The sequence below is a fragment of the Drosophila subpulchrella genome, chromosome 4, assembly GCF_014743375.2.
Source record: "Drosophila subpulchrella strain 33 F10 #4 breed RU33 chromosome 4, RU_Dsub_v1.1 Primary Assembly, whole genome shotgun sequence".
NCBI lineage: Eukaryota > Metazoa > Arthropoda > Insecta > Diptera > Drosophilidae > Drosophila > Drosophila subpulchrella.
Window position 1 is genome coordinate 1,338,313 of NC_050608.1, and position 19,597 is coordinate 1,357,909.

The 19,597-nt window shown below is 40.0% G+C and overlaps 1 protein-coding gene across 13 annotated transcripts in view; it reads left to right on the forward strand.

Annotated features, from left to right (window-relative positions):
- Positions 1-4,627: 4,627 nt before the first annotated feature.
- LOC119560367 (zinc finger protein 646) overlaps positions 4,628-19,597 on the forward strand; it is a 35,061-nt gene continuing 20,091 nt past the window's right edge. For 2 of the 13 annotated variants that reach the window (XM_037874062.1, XM_037874141.1), the window contains exons 1-4: positions 4,628-4,919; positions 5,130-6,761; positions 10,373-11,471; positions 16,813-16,914. In XM_037874062.1, coding sequence (XP_037729990.1) covers positions 10,386-11,471; positions 16,813-16,914 — 1,188 coding nt within the window. In that variant the 5' untranslated portion in view covers positions 4,628-4,919; positions 5,130-6,761; positions 10,373-10,385. Of the gene's footprint in view, positions 4,920-5,129; positions 6,762-7,389; positions 7,732-10,372; positions 11,472-15,055; positions 15,211-15,462; positions 16,069-16,812; positions 16,915-19,597 lie in introns of those variants that run through there. The other 11 variants (XM_037874227.1, XM_037873814.1, XM_037873978.1 and 8 more) reach the window with 11 other exon arrangements.

Consider the following 19,597-nt stretch of genomic DNA (forward strand, 5'->3'; position numbering starts at 1 on the left):
TAAATAAAAATATTTAGGTAAGAATAAATTGAACTGAGCGAGAGCACATGAGCCGGGCTTAGTTAGCGCTGTTTTTAAAGCGTGTTTTAAGAGTGTTTCTAACTTTCAATTATGTATCTCTTTACTAAACGAATATTTCAACCTTGTTCAACTTTAAAAATAAGATCATTTAAATAAAAAATCATAATTAAAATATTTTGAGTACAAGTAGTTCTAAAACTAAGAACAGTTTGTTCTTAAATTAAGAATTTTTCGCTCTTAAATTTAAAATTTTACGAAAATAAATGTATTTACGAAATACGGTACCTTTTCTTTCAGTGAAGAATTGAAGACTTCCTCAAGCAATAAGTTTGTTATTGCTGTCAACGGCAGGATATGTGGTAAAGTAGTTTGTTTTTGGTCCGTCAGCGAAGAGTCAGTTTTTTCGCCTAATATTCGAATTCTACTTATGTCACTACAGCTCTTGATATTTAAATTCTTTTCTTATAGTAATGAGAAGTTCTGCCAAGTTGATATCAACTAACTAAACTTGATCTTTTGAGATGGTTGCTAATCAACAATAGGTATGTTTCTACCTCTAACAGACCTTTACCAACAGCATAAACAAAGATTTGCATGGGATTACTTTACATTTTTAAAATCTAAGGTTTTTGTACGGTCGTTAATGTGTTTAATCTGGTTCGGTGTTCAAATACCTCCGTACATATATGTACTACACACTTATATAGGCACATAGGTAAAGGTACATAAGGAAAGAGCGAGATAGGGGCAGATGCGCGCAATGTGTTTATTAATTTATAAGTATTAATTCGTGCAGGCTTGCCACAGAGCGAAAATGCACCATTATGACCGTTCTCACACAAACACCGGCCACACATACACACATGCCAATTATGAGTTTATTCACACACATGCATTTGCGCATACATTTATGTAGGCACATATAATGTGCTCTCCAATGCACTTAGTATACAATTGCAGAAGTAAGGAGGCTATAGCAATTGTGGCGTTTGACTTTTTACATATAATTAGAGTTGGGATCTAAATATTGTTGGTTATGTATTATGTTATATCCTCGGTAGAAATCATTATTTTTCAGTACTAAGGGAACCCAAGGATTGGATTATATTTTGATTTTTTAAATTAAACAAAAAATGAGACTGCCTCCTTGTTATTGGCTTTGACTGTAAGACAATAACTTTTACTATCGAAGGAACACAGGAAGTTATTCGCGTGTCTTATAAGTGTATACACTTTGTTGATCAATTGGACCAGTGCGAGAGGGATGGAGATAAATTCATACAGCAAATCGGTTGCTTACGAAATTTCACTAGCGCCACCTAGGCTTTATTGTTAGCTAAGTAACGGGTATTTGATACTCGAGGCCATCGACTATAGCGTTTTCTTTTGTTTAACTATGAACATATTTTAAATAGATGTACATCCATGTTTACTATGTTGCTTATAATTCCCAACTAAGACCAGCTTTCCGTGCACCCAGACGCCTTAGTCAAACTGTGAGAAGCTAAGACTAATTTAATACAAATTTTCTGTAAAAAGTCTTCACGTCAAGCCATAAACTATCCAGTACCCGTTACTTAGCTAAGGGGAGTGCGAGAGAGATTAAGATAAGCAAAGGGACTGTCCCGAGATTTCACACTTAACTTGCTTTTAACTTTAATAAGTGGTCCGATTTGAACAAAAGATGGGTATTGATAATAAGAACAAAGTCTTATTTAAATTTTTACAAAATATCAAAAAATGTGGTCGCTAAACAGGTTTTAGCGTTATGGGCGATGCACTGCGCAAGTAGCTTAAGAATCTAAGTGCCAAATCCAAACTCTCTAGCTTTTATAGTTTCCGAGATCTCAGCGCTCATACGGACGGACTGAGAGATTGACGGACATGGCTAGATCGACCCGGCCAGTGATCCTGATCAAAAACATAAGTACTTTATAGGGTTGAAAACGATTCCTTCTACCTGTTACATACTTTCCGACGAGTCTAGTATACCCTTTTATTTAAAAAAAATATGAAATTATTTGCATGTTGCTTATGAAAATGTCGCTTTATCTTGCACCGATTACCATTATTGCGATACAACTATCTCGTTGCAGTACTGCAGAAGATGTTGGCGATTATTATCAAACAGCTTTTTATACCATTGCAGAAGGCATAATGATATCAGACGTTTCCGACTCCATAAAGTATATATATTCTTTCCACGCAAACTAGTCTTTCAGTTTTAACGCTATCAGGACGAAATTTTTCAAAGTCGGATCGAGCCAGATCGGACAACTATATTCTATATATAGGAACGATCGGATAATTTATGTCAAAATTATAGATAGACCGTTATATTTCGTTTTCGGTAAGCATACACATAGTAAAACGAAATGGAACATTATCTTAAAATTTTTTAAAAATTAGTTTTTAGTTTACTAAAATTCGGAAAGCTCTGTACATCCAATGCGCCCACGGGAACGACCTGCAACGGTATAGCAACTTCGGCGTGCCGAAGTTAGTTTCCTTCCTTGTTTTATATAATCTTACATAATTTCTTAAGTCGCTATAAGAAGTATAATTCCGGTTTTCAAAACTTTGCCCGTATATTCCTCAAACATCCTTCCGATCTCTTCCATTTTTACGGAGAATTGTTGGATGGTTCATCTCCAAAGTTCAAATGTGGCACAACGCGCGGTAAGATCCTCGTTTGCTTCAAACTTTAAGAAGTACGTGTATTTATTTAGCTGTTTACTAACCTTTACCCTTTGAAGGGCACCAACTGGAAGCCCGATTCACCTGACCAGGACAAGTATATTGTTGTTAGCGCATGGATAATTCAGATCCCTCTGTGCTGCTTTGTACACTCTGTGGGTGATTAGCGCCATAATTGGTAATACGGCATTACTTTCGTATACATGTCATATCTTAGCAAGCGTTTATTTTACAAAAAAGTCTATAGTGATTAAGAATATATATTCTTATAGGGTCGGAGACGCTTGTCCTACCTGTTACATACTTTTCCATACTTGTACATACCCTTTTACTCTACGAGTGACGGGTAAAACAAGTAAATGGTTTTTAATGTTCTTTTTATGCTTTCTAAACCTTAATGTGAGTACTTGTAATAATAATAATAATAATAACTGTGATAGTAACTGTGAAAATAACAATATTATCTACAAATCGTTAATGCACTTTTTTAAACCTGATTTGCAAATTATTTCTACGATTTAATTTACTACCCACTTGAAAAGAGTTTGAATGTGGCGCTGATATGGTTAGGATTACGGCATTTGCTTTAACTATGGTTTTGGCTTAATATTTCGGCAGTGAGCTTTGAACTTTACCTTCTACCACAACCTACATACATATGAGTGAGCCTGGATTGCAAATGAATCCAAGTACGTACTTTTTTTGCACTTAGCAGTAACTTAGAGCCCCGAAACAAGGGTCTCTCCTCTGATGGCTGCCAGTTTATGTATAATAGTGCAGAAAATCGATAGAGGTCGATATGCCTCGGACGGAGCTCAGACTAAAATCGATTGCACAGCAGCGGTGGCAACCAGCTTTACATAAAAACGTACATGCAGCACACACGTCCCCGTATATACATGCATTTAAATCATTTGGGGTTCGATAGTGTTTGCCGGCTGCATATGGGCTCTGGAGCTGCCCACATGTATGCGTTTGTACATAAGGACATCACATAAACATTAAAATGCATACTGCTGCACCGTGACCAGAAATGCATCCGAGTTGCACACACAAGCTAGACAGAAACAGTCGGCCACCAGAGGGAGAAAGGGAGATGGCTGGACTCGGCCAGCAGGGGGAGCAGAGGTGGCAGGGGTGGCAGCAGGGGTGGGCGCAGGGCAGGAGGTGCCGGAGAGGCCTTGAAGTAGACATTAAATCATGCACAAATTTGCATACCACCGACCAGGACCCGGGTCTGCTGTGGTTGCAGCAAGACGGCAGCGGGTGGGGTGGTTCGCCGGGTGGTTGCAGTGGTCATCACGGCCGCCCCGCCGCCATATAAGGGATGTTACTGCGGAAAGTGCAGCGATGACCGGACCCGGCCCGGACCCGACGAGCAGCGCCGAGTGCAGCCGGGACGCACGGACGGCACTGGCTGCCCCTCGGCCTGTCTGCGTGCCGTGAGAGCAATCAGTTGGCGGGGGTGGCGTAAGGGATGATGCAACGAAAACGCATCCGAAGCGCGGCATGGGCCAGACATATTTGGCCCACACACATCCACGGCAACGAATGGTCTGTGGGCATCGACAGCATGCAGTTGCATGCACTGGAAAAAATATCCTGCAACACCCACTCACCATGGGATCGAAAACGGTTCCAGTCCTGCACTCGCAGGAGAAAGGGGTGCAGTCTTGACTTGTTGTAATCTTAGACCAGTTTTTTGAGCCGCCTGGCTGTTACTAGTAAAGTTGCACCTACGTTTTTAAAATAAATGCTGTTCGCAGTGGCACCTAGGGCATTTCTCCGAGTGTGCCACTGCAACTGCAAGTGCAGAAACAACTGCCATTGCAACTGCAGTTGCCGAGAGCGCCGGCGCTGCGTGGCTCCCCGTCCAGTGCAGAGTGCAAGGACCTGAATCCACATCCGCCGCTTCGTCGCTGCAGTCGCTGCCGCTGCTGTCACTTTTTGTTTAACACACACAATTTTTATCTTATAATAAGCACACCGCTGACTCCCAGTCATTCTCCCACTCGGCGCCCCGCCGTCCCTTCCCCACTCTGGATTCCCCTTCTCCAGCTTCCCAAACAACGTATTGCTGAGGCGATGATTTTTATTCTCAATTATTTTGGATGCGGCATTCACAAACGCAGTATTCCATGGAGTAGAACAGCCGACTGCGGATCGTCCTGACCTCGCGGAGCATTTTTATTTTATCAAATGTGCATAAACAAGATATAAAAGACTGTGGATTGTTAAAAAACCAAGCCAAACTGAAGAAACTAATTTGTTTAAAAACGACTAAGCACAAATGAATTGCGTTGCGAATGTGTTCAAGGAACTTTCTACTCCTGTGCCTTTTCATTTGTGTTTTGCCTCTATCAGATTGAAAATCTGACAAAACCTTTTCTTTTCCTTTCGTTTAATTTCAGATCATCATAATTTTAACAAAAACAATAGACCAGAAAACGTTTTTAACATAAAAGCAGAATCCGTAACAAGAGATAAAATCACCCAACTTAACTCAACTCAACTCAACCATCTTTTAGTTATAAAAGCAATAGAACAGATGCAATTAAACCTCTGATTTTTATAAACTCATTAGCGAAAAGAAATATCAACATCAGCTTCATCACAATTTAAAAAAAAACAACAACCAAATTGATATAACCAAAATACAAGCCGACCAACGAGAACAAACCGTTAAAAACCATCACAAATTTCTATGTTAGATAAATGAAACAAAAAAATAATTTACAACAAAAAGTGTTGCAAAATTGAAATCAAAAGTACAAAACCACATAAATTAATTACGAATATAATTATACAATTATTACAAGTACTAACGAAACTTAATGCAAATTATAAAAAATTGTAACAGAATATACTTTTCATCTTTCAAAGGAGTACTCTTCTGTAGGTTTGAGTGAGGATTACGGGCAGACTTGAATTAATCCGGCAGAGGCTACGGATCGATAACATACAAATTTACTTGTGTATATAATCAAGAAGTCATTTAGTTGTATAAATAGCTAACATTCTATACTTAAACTAAACCATATAGGCCAAGCATTTGGGTTTTCGGGCTACACCGACATTAATAATTCCTCACAGAGGGTACATTCCCACAGCTACAAAATACATTCCCTGAATGCTTACTCAATACACACTGACACCGGAACAGACAGTTTGGAATACCACATACCCTACAGCTAGCACTTCATGCAAAGCTGGCCATACTCACGCCGTGGCATTCTCATATGTAACTACACACCTAACAAGAAAATCGGGTTACCCCTTTTAATAATAAGAGCAATTTTCAAAAACACTAATTGTAATAATATGATTAAACCTGAAGAGAGATATAACAATTATTGTAGACCACAGTACGTAAACTAAGATATAAGTCGTATAGTTGTATAACACCACTAATTAGGCCCCTACAATATCATAGATCAGTAAAATACGTGGGAGATTTTTTTAATTGGGTACTAATTTAGGTCGATTGATACAAAAGTACTTGTAGTCCATTTTTGGAGATCCTCGGAATACTTTCAAATTTTATAAAATTATATTTTTATATACCTTAAATAAGGAGGCGTACATATATAATTGTAGTTGCGAAAAATACAAATCCGATAGTTAAGTGATACTCTTTGGGCATAAAAATAGATAAAGGTATCGGGTAACAAATTGTGATGTAAAATTAAAAAAGTAAAGCTAATAAGGAAGGGAAAATCCAAGTAGAAAATAAATCAATCTGGCTCCATGGCTGTTTGGAGGGAGTAACACCAAAATAGGCGATTAATGAATTTCACAACCAATATATCGCGACACCGAAACGTGTGCCTTATTCCGGCCTTATGTTTAAAGGACTTTCAATAACACATCAAAAACAACTTATACTAAACCAATAACCACACTAATTATAAAATCGTCGCGTGTAAAGTCACTAGGAACTAGATATTCCACAAACTCTAATTTGATTGGTATGCTCCCCGTCGCCTGCGCTGCAACTGTCATCGAACTGTAATCACAACGGAGGATCAATGTTTATTTTCAAGGTAATTACTGAACCCGAGTGCCGATGTGTAAATTGAGTTCAACAGGACACTCGGTGATCATGTCCTGTCTACCAATACACCTAACTATTTAGTGCTTGACCGGTATCCCTATCCCAGTGGGGACGATTTGCTAGCTAAGAGCAAGTTAAAAGAGAGCGTTGGGGCTGCTGAGCGAGATGCTGGTGTTGGTGGACCCGAAGACGGGACGAAGATATTTTGCCGAAGGTTTTGGCGCTGAGTCCAGAAACGAAGACGTTTGGCTTACTTTGAGCCAACGAGGACGATGACGATGGCGACGGCGATGACTCGACTTCAGGCCGACTCCACTTTTGTGTACAAGTTCTATTTCTAAACGAGACGTGTCTGAACCCCCAGCAACAGTCATATTTATACTTGGCCGAGGCGGCGGCCAAATTAGTTTTTCTATGACTCGCGTGCCGCCAGGTTATCTGTAGTTTACTGGGAGCAACTTCGATTTCTCAGCTGTAACTTAACCGTAACCGTAATCGAGGCCGTGCACACAGATATTTATTATTTTACTTATCTACCACTACAAAAATAACCTCGTATAGAGGTAAAAGAGGGCGGAATCCCGAAAGTTCGCATAGGCCACTTAAAATAAAAACCACAAGTTACTATTATTTGCGGTCCCTGGCTTCTATCTTTTATCAAATTCTTAAGTGCAGGAAACAAAATATGAGTTTCCTCTGTTGAACAAATATAATTTTGAATTCGCAACTATCTTGTTTCTAATCCTAAAAACAGTAGTGATAAAGAAGGTCGGAAAGTATTATCGACATCCATTAACGTAAAAATTGTGATAGTGCTCAGTTATAAAGCATCATATATATTAAAGAGAATCGATAATTACCTACAAAGTAAAAAAGGTGGAGAATTAGTGCGGCAGCTCGGAATAAAGCAAAGGTTTTAATTCATTCTAGCGTTATTTGGAATATATTCACAACTACAGGTTCGAGAAAATGCATTATCTATCTAAGCTAAAACATTTTTAGTGACCTTTTTGTCCATAATAAATTCACTTAAATTGTGACAACGATATAAGTATGGCTAGTATGTAGCTTAAGTCATTTAGAATCTGCATTAACGCCACATAAAATGGTTTATATATACACGGTAAAAAAGGAGCACCTATCGATCAAGTTAAACTTAACTTCTCAGATTATCTGAACAGAATAATCTCGAGATTAATTCTAGCACATTCCACAGTTGTATTCTATAGCGCGGAGATCCTACGAAAGCATTACTTCTTGTAACCATTTGCTTCTTCACACCCCACTTTAGTGAATTAAAAAAATATGAGAAATAAAGGTTACCAAAATTTAAACTGTGAAGGACGGCAGCATTCCGAACCACATTCCAGGTTACTTTTGAGATCCTTACAGAAGGCTTTTTAGTATTGGTGAAAAGTTTGCAGTGCAGTGGAATGCCGTCTTGGCTTATCTTTTTAACAGCTCAGTTTAAAACAAGAGAAAACGATAAAGTCGACAGCCTCGAATATCACATACCCGTTACTTAGCTAAAGAGAGTGCGAGATTGCACTCCCCACAAAAGCGGCACCTACCGTTCATTCCTATAGGCTGTTTACCAGATTTCACTAGCACGCCACATTGTGTGAAGCCTAGGTGGCGTCTCCTAAACAGCCAATTATATCCATCCCTCTCGCACGCTATTGAATTTGGTAATTATTTATTAATGTTTGGTTATAACTTTTTAACGAATGGTCCGATTTGAATAGTTTTTGGCATGTAAATGGGAATTGATAATAAGAACAAAATCTCATTAAGAGTTTTACAAAATATTATGTTAAAGGCGATGAGCAATAGCTTCAATGGAAATAATTTTGCTAATGAAAAAAATGTTTATATTTTTAATGTTAACCAAATGAGCTATGATTTAATATTATTAGATTTATATAGTTATTGACTTTATGTTGCTCTAGAATTTGTGTGCTGTACTTTTTGTGTACTTAAGTTAAAAGCAATTTCCCCTGCTGATAAGAATAATTTACTCTTTATTTAAGGACATTAATACAATTTTTTTAAAAATCCGGTACTTTTAGTGATCAATTGTTTGTGGTTACCAAGAAAAATCTTTTTTTGTGATTATATTACTCCTTAGGGTTAGGAAAAATCATACTTTTTTGGTCCTGCTTATTAAATATTGTTATTCAGACAAGCAAATTTTCGGATAATTTGCGATTTAAGAATGATTTATTCTCGATTCAAGAACGCGCAGCGTATTCATACTTAAAGCAACCGAAAACGCAATCATATACCAGTCACTGAGCTAACAAAAAATGTAGGCATATGATATATCTCCATCCCAGCGTTCATAACGTTCGGAAACGTTTCTTTCTCGCTGTAACATACTTCCGAAAAATCTAGTATACCCTTTTACTCTACGAGTAACAGGGATAACAAGGACAACAGTTTCTATCCAAAATCAAGTAAAAACCGCACTTAAAATTAGAATTCGTTTTTTATGAGTGTACTAAGGAAATTCTAATATTGGCTGCAGTTCTTTTTTAAACTTTCAGAGTTTCGAATAAATTTTTTTAAGTCGGATGACTCAAGAAATTAAAGCTCCGTTGTTTTTGATCAAATTTCCTTGCAGTGCAGCGCTGTTTAACGATTTCAGAATTTGGAAAAAATTGTTTTTAAAGCTGCCATAATGAAAAAAATGTATAGCTTTATTGTCTTTCATTGTACTCTCTTCTAGCATTGTTTTAAAATTTCACAATTTCTAATTTATTTTATATAAATCGGGCGATTCTATTATATAGCTGCCATATAAATATATATATATATTTTGCCAAATATTTCGAATATACGGATTCTCTAATACTCGTATACGTATGATTTTAATAACATGATATATTAAAGCATTCAATTTTTTTAAGCCGTTTCAACAAAATTAAGAAAAACACGGATACGATTGAGAAAGTATTCAAAACCGTTTTGCTTTGTTTCCTCAATTACTACTTGCCAATACAAGAAAATTGCTCATATTTATTATATGGTTTGAATAAATAATAAATAATTATATTAAACAAATAAATAAATAAATTTGAATCGAGTATAAAAGCTAGGAAAGCTCTGCCAAGCGAGAGGCTGGCAAGATATTTTGTTCAGTGTTGTGTTCATAGTCAAGAGACTCTTGGCTCGAAAAAGAAATAGGATAAAGCCCATTGCCAAGCATCCAGTCATTAAAAGAGACGATCGCACATTCAACATATATTTTGTGACGAAAAATGTCAATAAATTGGAAAAAATAAACACAATATTTTCTCATTCGGTCCTTTTTACCTTACAGGCTTTTTGCCTGCACTGGTATTTTCTGTTGCAACGTAAGGGTTTTAAAAGTGGATTCAGATAATGCGTACTTAATCTTAAAAGCGTTGGTCCAACTGCTGAGTTACACACGGATCGAATGTGTCTTAAAATCTTGACGGTCCAGCGGTATAGTAGCATATAATTGGACTTCAAAGACAATTGACTTTTGAATATTTGGGCAACCCCCAAATACCCCATTCGCGAACCTTTCTGAACTAAGCAATGGATTTCATAGTTTCTTGTTGTTTTATTTTACAGGCAGTGACATGATATGAAATTAAGATGCTTTAGCCAGGCACCCACCTCTCGCAGTTGGCAGCACAGATCTGCGTCCAGGATCGAAAGTAAAGGTCTTATCGATCGGCCCGAACGGCCAAGCGCAGTGAGCTGGGAAATCGATTTCTGCCGTCTCCCAACCATCTTGCTTCGAATGTTCAAGATGGACGCCGCAGACTTCTGGCAGCAGGCACGTGCCCCGTTCGGCCTGCAGTACAACTCGCCCCCGAGTCAGCCGCAAGCACCCCACCACACCCTGCACCACTCCCTTCCCCAGGAGCACGAGCTGCTGGCCGAAGTCCACCCAGGAGGCCCAGCCACCGGCTCGGGCGCAGTGAACAGCAGCAGCTCCATGGGCCTCTCCAGCCCCCACCCCGCTCTGGGCGGCAAGGCCGAGTCCGGCCACATCCTGCAGCAGCACTCGGAGCAGCAGTCCTACGGGGGCGACTCCTTCCGGGGCTCGCAGTCGCCCCAGCTGAGCAGCCACCACCTGTTGTTCAACGCAGCTGCGGCCGCTGCCGCGGCGGCCCACCTGAAGTCCACTGCCATGCAGAACAACCTCTCGCCGATGGGGGCGGGCAACTACGGCCACGGCTCCTTGAACGCCCTGTGTGGGATCAAGCCCAAGCAGGAGATGGACGCCAAGCCGGCCCTCCAGCCGCTGGACGAGTGCCGCCAGCCGCTGGCCCAGGCGCAATCGCAGTCCCAGCCTGCGTACGGCGCAGACTTCTACGACGTGGGCGAGTCGCCGGCAGGGGAAGTCTCCGAGGCGGAGGGACGAGCGCTGACCATCGGGCTCGGCGGAGCTAGCAAGAGATCCTCCGAGGAGCCGCAGGCCAGTCTGCAGACCCAGCAAGCGACGGGGGCAGGCCGGGGCTTGCAGACGCCGCAGTGCCCCTCAATGTCCCCCGGGACCGGGGGCAGCTCCAACTCGGGGACGGGACCCAGACCCGGGCCAGCACTGATCAACAAGACCTTGTCGCAGGGTCAGCAGTCTCCGCAGCACTCCACAACGCCGTCCGGCGGCAGCACGACGCCCGACATTAAGTACAGCAACGACAAAATGGCCAACGAAATTCAGGTACTTTATATTTTTTTCATTTCAAAATATATTTGTTCTAAGAGCTTCTTAAATGCCACTTAAAATTTTGAAAGATTTAAAAAGAAACACAATATTTAAACGGGGGAAACGCTCTAGTCAACGACTTTCATACACTTTCATACTCAGCTTACCGAATTATTTTATTACCTAGTGGTCCGACTTAAATAATTCGAAATTGAGCCGTTAGCAGGTGTTTGTGTGGCGTGATCGACTGGTCTAGTGAGACTGATCAAGTTTCAAACAAAACGCCTCTTAACGAGGTAAAAAACTAGTGAAACATCTTCAACTTTCAAAAGTTCTGATATCAACTTTTGTGTCGAAAATGTTTTAAGGGATCCACTAAATAAATAAATAAAAAACGCTTCATCAAAATCGCTCAGCTTATTTCCCCTTACGCTATTGTATTGAATTGTGTATTGATAGGGCCACGACCACTCTAACGCTCACTAAATTTTTGGGTCAAGCATGCAGATTCTAGAGATTCTGGCGCAGCGCACGTGTATTTCAGCAGGGTGATACGCCCACAAGCCGCCCAAAACTGCGGCGCCCACATTTTCTGAATTTAAAATAAAAAATATATTTTTTTTTCGCTTGTCAATACCTACCGGCATGCAGAACGTTGCTTAAATTGGAACATTAGTTAATAAGTGGTGCCCTTCTGATAAGCCAGTAGAGAAAAATGTAATGTAATGTAATGTAAATTAGATGTAAATGAAAACATCAATGATTCCTCACCTCATATTGAAAGTATATTTATTTTAATCTTCGTTAGGAGTAACGGGTCAAAAAGTATGTAACAGGTAAAAGCAAGTTTTTTCCGACCCTTTAAAGTATATAGGATCAATAGCCGAGTCGATCAACACAGAGAAAATTCTGACGTTCTCATCTGAGTTGAGAATGTTCTTAAAAATAGAACGACATTTTTAAGTTGAAAAAGTTTTTATTTTGCATGAATCAAGTTGAGTTGGCGTTACTTAAGTACATTGTATGTACAAACAAACTATTAGTTCAGTCCTTAGTGTATACTTATCAAAAAGTTGTTAAATAAACTCAATTTTACTTTTCTCTTCTCACCATTTCGCTCTTATATTAATACCAAAATGTACTTACACGGTTTTTAAGAACGAATGCTCTAAATTCAAGAACAATGTTCTCAATTCAAGAACAATGTTCTTAAATAGTTTTCTCTGTGTAGCCTTGTCCGTCTGTCTGTCTGTCCGTATGAACGCTAGGAAGTTGTTATAAAGCCTACAGGATCTAGGGGTTCTTAGGCAGCGCAAGTTTGCTTCAGCAAAGTGACATGCCTACTCTAACGCCAATTTATTTTGCTCTCTTGTTCAGTAGTTCACTTGCTGATGTCTTGCAATATTTTCGCCTACTGTTTGGATGAATGACCGTATGCAAAAATTAAAAAAAAAACCAAAATGAAAAACTAAACAAAAACAGCAAGAGATCAAAACTGAGCAAGTGAGCAAGGGAACAACATTCATTCACTCAGTTGAGTGAACAACTCTTTTTTGTTTCCTCGTTCATGCAGCACAACACTAGTGTTAACTTAAATACAAATTATTAATAATACCTATCTACATACTGAGAATCGTGCCCATCGAACTATTTTTTAAATGTTATGACTAAGTTAAACAGGCTTTGAAGTACCGCTACCGTCCGCTAACTGCCGTTTCGCTGGCATCGCCACTAGAAAAACCCAAGAATTTTATTTTGTTTGAAATTTGGATTTGAGTAACGGGTATCTGATAGTCGAGGCAGTCGACTATAGAATGTGTGTAGAACAAAAATTTGTGTGGAAGATTTGCTTTTGCAATAACAAAATAAACACATCACGTGAACGTAATAGTAAAGTACTATTTTTTAGATACGAAGCTATCTGAAATGGTCAATTTGACCAAGAACATTTTTTTGTATCTAGAATAAAAATTTTAACATAAACCTATTGGTTTCGTTAATATGTACACATCGACTGAGTGGGCGTGGCAAACTTTTTTCCAACTTTGTTGCTTTGTTGGCTTCCGAGATCACAGCGATCATACAGACAAACGGATATGGCTAAAAACATATCAAAATATACTTTATAGGGTCGAAAACGCTTCCTTCAGCTTGTTACACGTTTGTTTTTACTCCACGATTAACAAATACATATATTTTTTAATAATCATAACTCAAAAGACTTACACATTCAAAGAAGACATAAATTATTAAAGGAATAACGGCAACAAAAAATATCGTTGGTGCTCAGTAATTTTACATGGGCATTTGCAACCCAAAAACTGTAGGCGTTTCCATAAGCGTCCATTTAACAATTTTTAAGTGAACGAGCCTTTTTCAATTTTTACATCCTATGTAATGTGTTTTATTCTTTGAGTAAACCATATTTAATTCTAGCTGCTATCTATGGTATCACTGCGATACGTATAAAATGACACTGGATTGTGAATATATTAAAAAAATATACAGGTCTTAGAGGTATGGGAGCTTGCGGCGTTAAATAAGCCCGCGCTGCGAAATAACCTTAAAAATGTGCATGCCAAATCCCAAAGTACTACATATGTCATAGTTTCCGAGATCTCAGCGTTCATACGGACGGACGGACAGACGGACAAGCGGACATGGAAGTTCGACTCGGGTAGTGATCGTGATCAAGAATATATATATTCTGTCACATACATAGTGTCCGCCGACAAGTAACGGGTATAACAACCCATTGTCATAAATCACTTTCGATTATTCACCAAAAAAAAACGATGAAGTACTAAAGTAAATTAACACGAAACACTCAAAATGCTGAGACTTACGTTTTTTGCGTGTTTAATATTTTAGTGGAACCGTTATCGGAAAAGTGAAAAGGTAGGCTGACTATGTTATTAACGACCTTGAAAGTTTTGGTCTGTTCATTTGCACAAAAGTTTCAAAGTGAATTCGTTATTGACCACTGATATTTTTAAGTTGTTTTAGTTTGGCGTGCTCTTTGTTGTGCCCCTTGTGTTTCAGCGATTTTCTCTTAGTCCATGCCTCTCTTCTCCTTTCCCTTAATACTGCCGCCTTTGCTTAAGAGTATATCAAAACGTACCTAAGCCACCCCTTTTTCCAGGAGGGAAATTTCGAAAGCTGCCTTCGCCTTAGTTCCGCTCAGAAGGGGAACATCGTCCACGAGCTCGCCCAAGTCTCAAGAACCTGCCCGCACTTGGAAGCCCTTGTCGCGGGACATCCAGCCTTTCTGCGCCAGTTTTCTTGGCAGGCGGTAGCTTTGGCGGCAGCACTTCTCTTTCGCTATCACTAAACACCACCCGTCTCGGTCCCACTGTATCTTCTGTGTGCCGACTAGTTCGGGAAAAACGGTCGAAAATGAGAGAGGGGTAATGGTAAACGGTGGTGTGGTGTGGTGTGGATATGTTAAGTTACTATAGTTAGGCAGTGAGAGCGAGGGAGAGCGATGGCCCGAGAGAGATGACAGAGAGAGTGAGGGAGAAGGCAGAGAGCGGTTCTTATCTTTGCTTAGTTTTTAGCTATGCTTTTTCTTGGAGCACCGAAGTAACCCCCGTTGTCGAGCTTCTTCATATGTACGCGAAGTGTGCGAGATTCTTAGCCTCGGTTAACTTGTAGGCGAGTCTTGGGGACCGGAACGGGGATGCAAGTTCAGGTTCAGTTCAATAACACACACACACGCACTCGAACACTCACATAGGTATACAAGGATATAAAAGTCAGTTCACTGTTCCTAGTCCAGACGTAAACTCCGCCGCTGCCATAATTTTGTTTTCCCTCGACTTGTCTTCCCCGCCTGCCCTGCCCTCCCTTTCCCTCCTGTTCCTGCCTTCCTGCGAAAAGAGAGAAGAGAGCGCAAGATGCAGACGCCGTTCTTTCGGGAGCTTTTTCCTTCCGTCTTTTTTGAAACTCCGTCCACCGTCCATTCCGTGCTTATTTCCTCAAGAAAACAATAATAGCGCATAGAGAAAGAGACGTCGAGTTAGAAGCTCGACCGCGGCAGCGACCGAGACAGAGACAGAGACAGCGACGACAGAGACGAGGCAACAGCGGGATAGTTTAAGAAGAACCCCGTGGCACTCACGCAGTGTCCCGTTTGCTGATGATAATTCGCCGTGCCGGCAGAAGTTCAAAGGACATCAGACCGTAAGGTTGTGTGCTCCGGTCTGCATCGCGTAGCTAAATATCCCAGCGAAACTAGAATCAGTTCGTTCGTTCGCCAGCTATTTCGTGGTCGCGAGCCCAAGTAATTTCGATGCCCTGACCACCGATAAAGTGTACCTCTAGTGCATTCGCGGTCGAACAACAACCTTGCGATCCAAAAAGGAGACGAAAATGCGTCCTTCAGCCAATGCAAAATCCGCCTAACATGAAACACAAGTGCCGCACAGTTCGCCAGTCTATAGCTCGGGAATAGGCCAGGGAACCAGTCACCAAAACAAATCAACGGATAAATTGAGGCATCAACACACCGCAAGGGAACTGTGTTGTATTCGTTCCGTTTTGTTTCGCCCTACGATCGGCCATTTAGATCGATTCGTATACAATGACACTTGACTGTGAAAAGGAGCACGATGTAATTTTTCATTTTTCAATCACCACTTGAATATGTTCTCTTTTACTTAGAGAGTTTTAAGTTGGCCATATTTGCTATAGTTACTACAGCCATGTCGTTGGCAAACAACAAAACAAAGCATTTAATTACCGATAAGAAGCCATTAGAACAGGTCCTCTTATAAAACACTTCTAGCTAGTTTCAAATAACATAACATTTTGCAATAGGGCAACAATTTTTCATTCAATACAAGTGTTTAAAAATATTACTTACCAAGCTAAACATTTAAAGAGAAGTACCTAATCCGCTGTCGAAAATCGGACAAAAAAGGGGTCTGTGTACGAATACACAATCTTGCAACCTTAACCCAGGATATATTGTTATTAATATCTTGAACATGTTTTTAAAAAATTGTATAATGTTGTTAAAGTAAAATACGGAAAACACCGTCTAATGAACTTTTAAAATGCTAAGCAATGAAAAGTAAACTTTAAAATGTGGCGTTACATGAGCCAAAACAGGGCCTGAAAGAAAATCGCTCCACGTGAGTTTAGTTACCGACTTGTTCTGATCCCCAGTGTCAACGCTAAAACCGTTATAACTAAATAGCGCTGGAAATGGGTGTCCAAGTAGTCTTACGTGAAAAAGTCGTCTACTTTTGACCTAGTAATTTCATATTTCCCGCATCACTTCCCCTATATAAGAAACAAATGTTGTGCGTCAGCTAACTTATGATTAAAATGTATCCCTTCGATTGTTTTTCAGCTTCAGCTATCCCGGTCGAGCAGCGCAGCCGCGATCAGTGAACGCACCCTTGAAGAATGTTGGTCAACCCTGCAACGAGTGAGTTGGCATCTGTTCCGTTGTGTATAGTACTCTTCCTCGTCAAAGACACGTACTCAGCTTCAGCTGCAGCACAGCACATCCCCATCACCGAACACTTACGTACCAACAACTAGCTATAGCTGTACGCGCTCCCACGATCCGTGTACCTTGTTACCTGGGCTTGGGGAAGAGTGATACTGCTGCCTAAAGTTAGCTTATTTCAAGTTCACTACACTTGTTTTGCTTTAATTTATTTTAGTGGGCCTTTTAGTTTGGGTGCACAAAAATACTACGATCTCTGGTTACCTTTAAGTTAAAACCTATTGCTGATTTTAAAGCTGATAGGACACAAAGGGTATCTGCGATTATAAACCCAGACGTCGAAACCCTGCACCCTAAATTTTGATTTGCAAGTAAAATGTTTATTTTCCGTCCATATAAACATAGTATGAGTTATGTATTTTCTTTCTACAATTAATGGCTCTTTTAAGTTTATTGTTTTAAAACATGTACAAGACACACAAAATCTATTACAAATTAAATGTATGTATCCGTAAAATTATGCACTGTTTTATTTTCTTTTCTCTTATTTACACATATTTTTGGGCCAGTACACCGAACCAAATAACCACTAAGAAGAATCTCAATATAGTATAACCTTCTCGGGACTGTCCTGATTATGGGCTATAGGATGGTATAAAAACAGCCGGACAGAATGAAAGACGGACATGTCATATCGACTCGCCTAGTGTGAGCGTCACTAACAAGTATCCTTTAAATGGTTGCAAATGTTTCCTTCACCGCCTTTGACCTAAATAATAATACTCTTTGAAAGGGTATAATAAGTGAACGTCGTACGGGATACAGTTTCCTAACTGAGGTTATTAGCTAAATAGTATAGTATCAGGGTCTTGGCACTTGGCATTAGGGAATATCTAAAAAGTAACTGTAAAATAACATGGTACAAGCCTATAGCCATTAAATTATGTTAATATAGACGTCTATAGGCATGTCTACATACTTATTTTTCGATCCTAACGAGTGGCGTTTGTGAAATCGCGGACTGCATCCAAGTATGTATAATGTTTCTCGATGTTAGTGCCATAAAGCAGCCTAGAAAAGATTGGTAAGGTAACAGAAAAATCGACATCACTTCCTTTAACATACGGATAAAATAGTCTTCAAGACTTCCTTTGTGTTTGCGTACCACTTAGTAGAGTCTATCTGGACAAACTACTGGTATATGTGTACAGTGTACACACAGATAGGCACATGTATGGCTCTTTCCAACATTTAGAAGAAGCGCCTTTAAAAAATTATCAGAAAAGAGCAGGGCAACAACAGATTTTCCGTACATTTGAAGACACCGGCGTCCCGTCTGAATTGACCTTCCCTCGTATGTTTTGTCTTCCACGACTAAGGCGCAGACATAAACACATTCGCAAGTCCTTGCTTACGTGAGTGTGAGTATATATCCTGCACGTGTGTGTGTGCCGCTTACATACGAACCAACGAACTCGCCCCAACCGTACGAACTCATTTGTCCACCCCTCACGTTTTTTCAACCATTTTTATTTCACTCACCTCGACCACACGCCGAGCGAAGCGAAAAGAAGCGATGGTTACCGCCTCCTGCTACCCCTAAGATAGAGCGAAAGAGGTCCGGCGGACCTAAGTCCATCCCTCTTTGAGTTTGCGTCCCTGGCACTAGGGGTCGAGTGCTGGCGGAGGGTGGAAGGCTGGGGGTGGAGGGCGGCGGGGAGAGACTGCGATACTGCGAGAAGAAGGAAGCGAAAATAAAAACCAAAACGAATGAAGAAGGCAGGACTTACAAAAGGGAACGAGGTAGGGAGAGGCATGTACGTAAATTGAATGCGACTTTCTGAGTGCGCTCTCTTCCTCGACCTTTTTTTCTCCCAACGATAGTTCCCCTTTCCTTAGTTTTATTTTCAATTAATTCGACAACGATTAGAATATTATTAAAGCAAAGGAAACACATTATTGAGCAATGTTACATTATATACAATTTTGGGAACTATCTTGGGACAAATTAGTTCACCAATCTACAGTGATCAAATTTTCTTCAGTGTGCCAAATATGCCATTGCATAGTTTCGGGCGGCACCTCAAATTGTCTATCTGTACAGAACTATTGTTATAACTTTAAAGTGACCAGTTGAGTATACCCGTTACTCGTAGAGTAGGGTATATTCTGTTCGCGGAGAGGTATACTGCATATTTTTGATCAGGATCAAACCATGTCCGATTGTATTGCTAGAATAAAAACGTCAACAGGTCTCGTCAACACCTATCGACTGACCTAAAAAGATTAAATATCTCAATCTCCCTTCCGGTCTCATTAGCTGAGTAACATTATTATTATTATTATTTTTATAATTTTAGACAGAAGTTTGTAACACATTAACGGTTTCCCATAAGGTACAATCACTAGACGAGTCGATATAGCCATGTCCGCCTGTCTTAGTACCATTTTCATAGAATATGTGCGCGGATATCAAGTTTGAAAACCCCCCGATTGGATCTTCATATATTATAAGTTATAACTCCAACAGGAAAGATCGGCTTAAACCGCGATAATTTTGACGTTTTTGGTGCAACTTTGCCAATCGTATTGGTTTATGCATACCTTGATTAGGTTGAAAGCGCTTTCCGATCGAACTATATCCCCTAGCTCCCACAGGAACAATTGGTTAAAGCATTCCGCT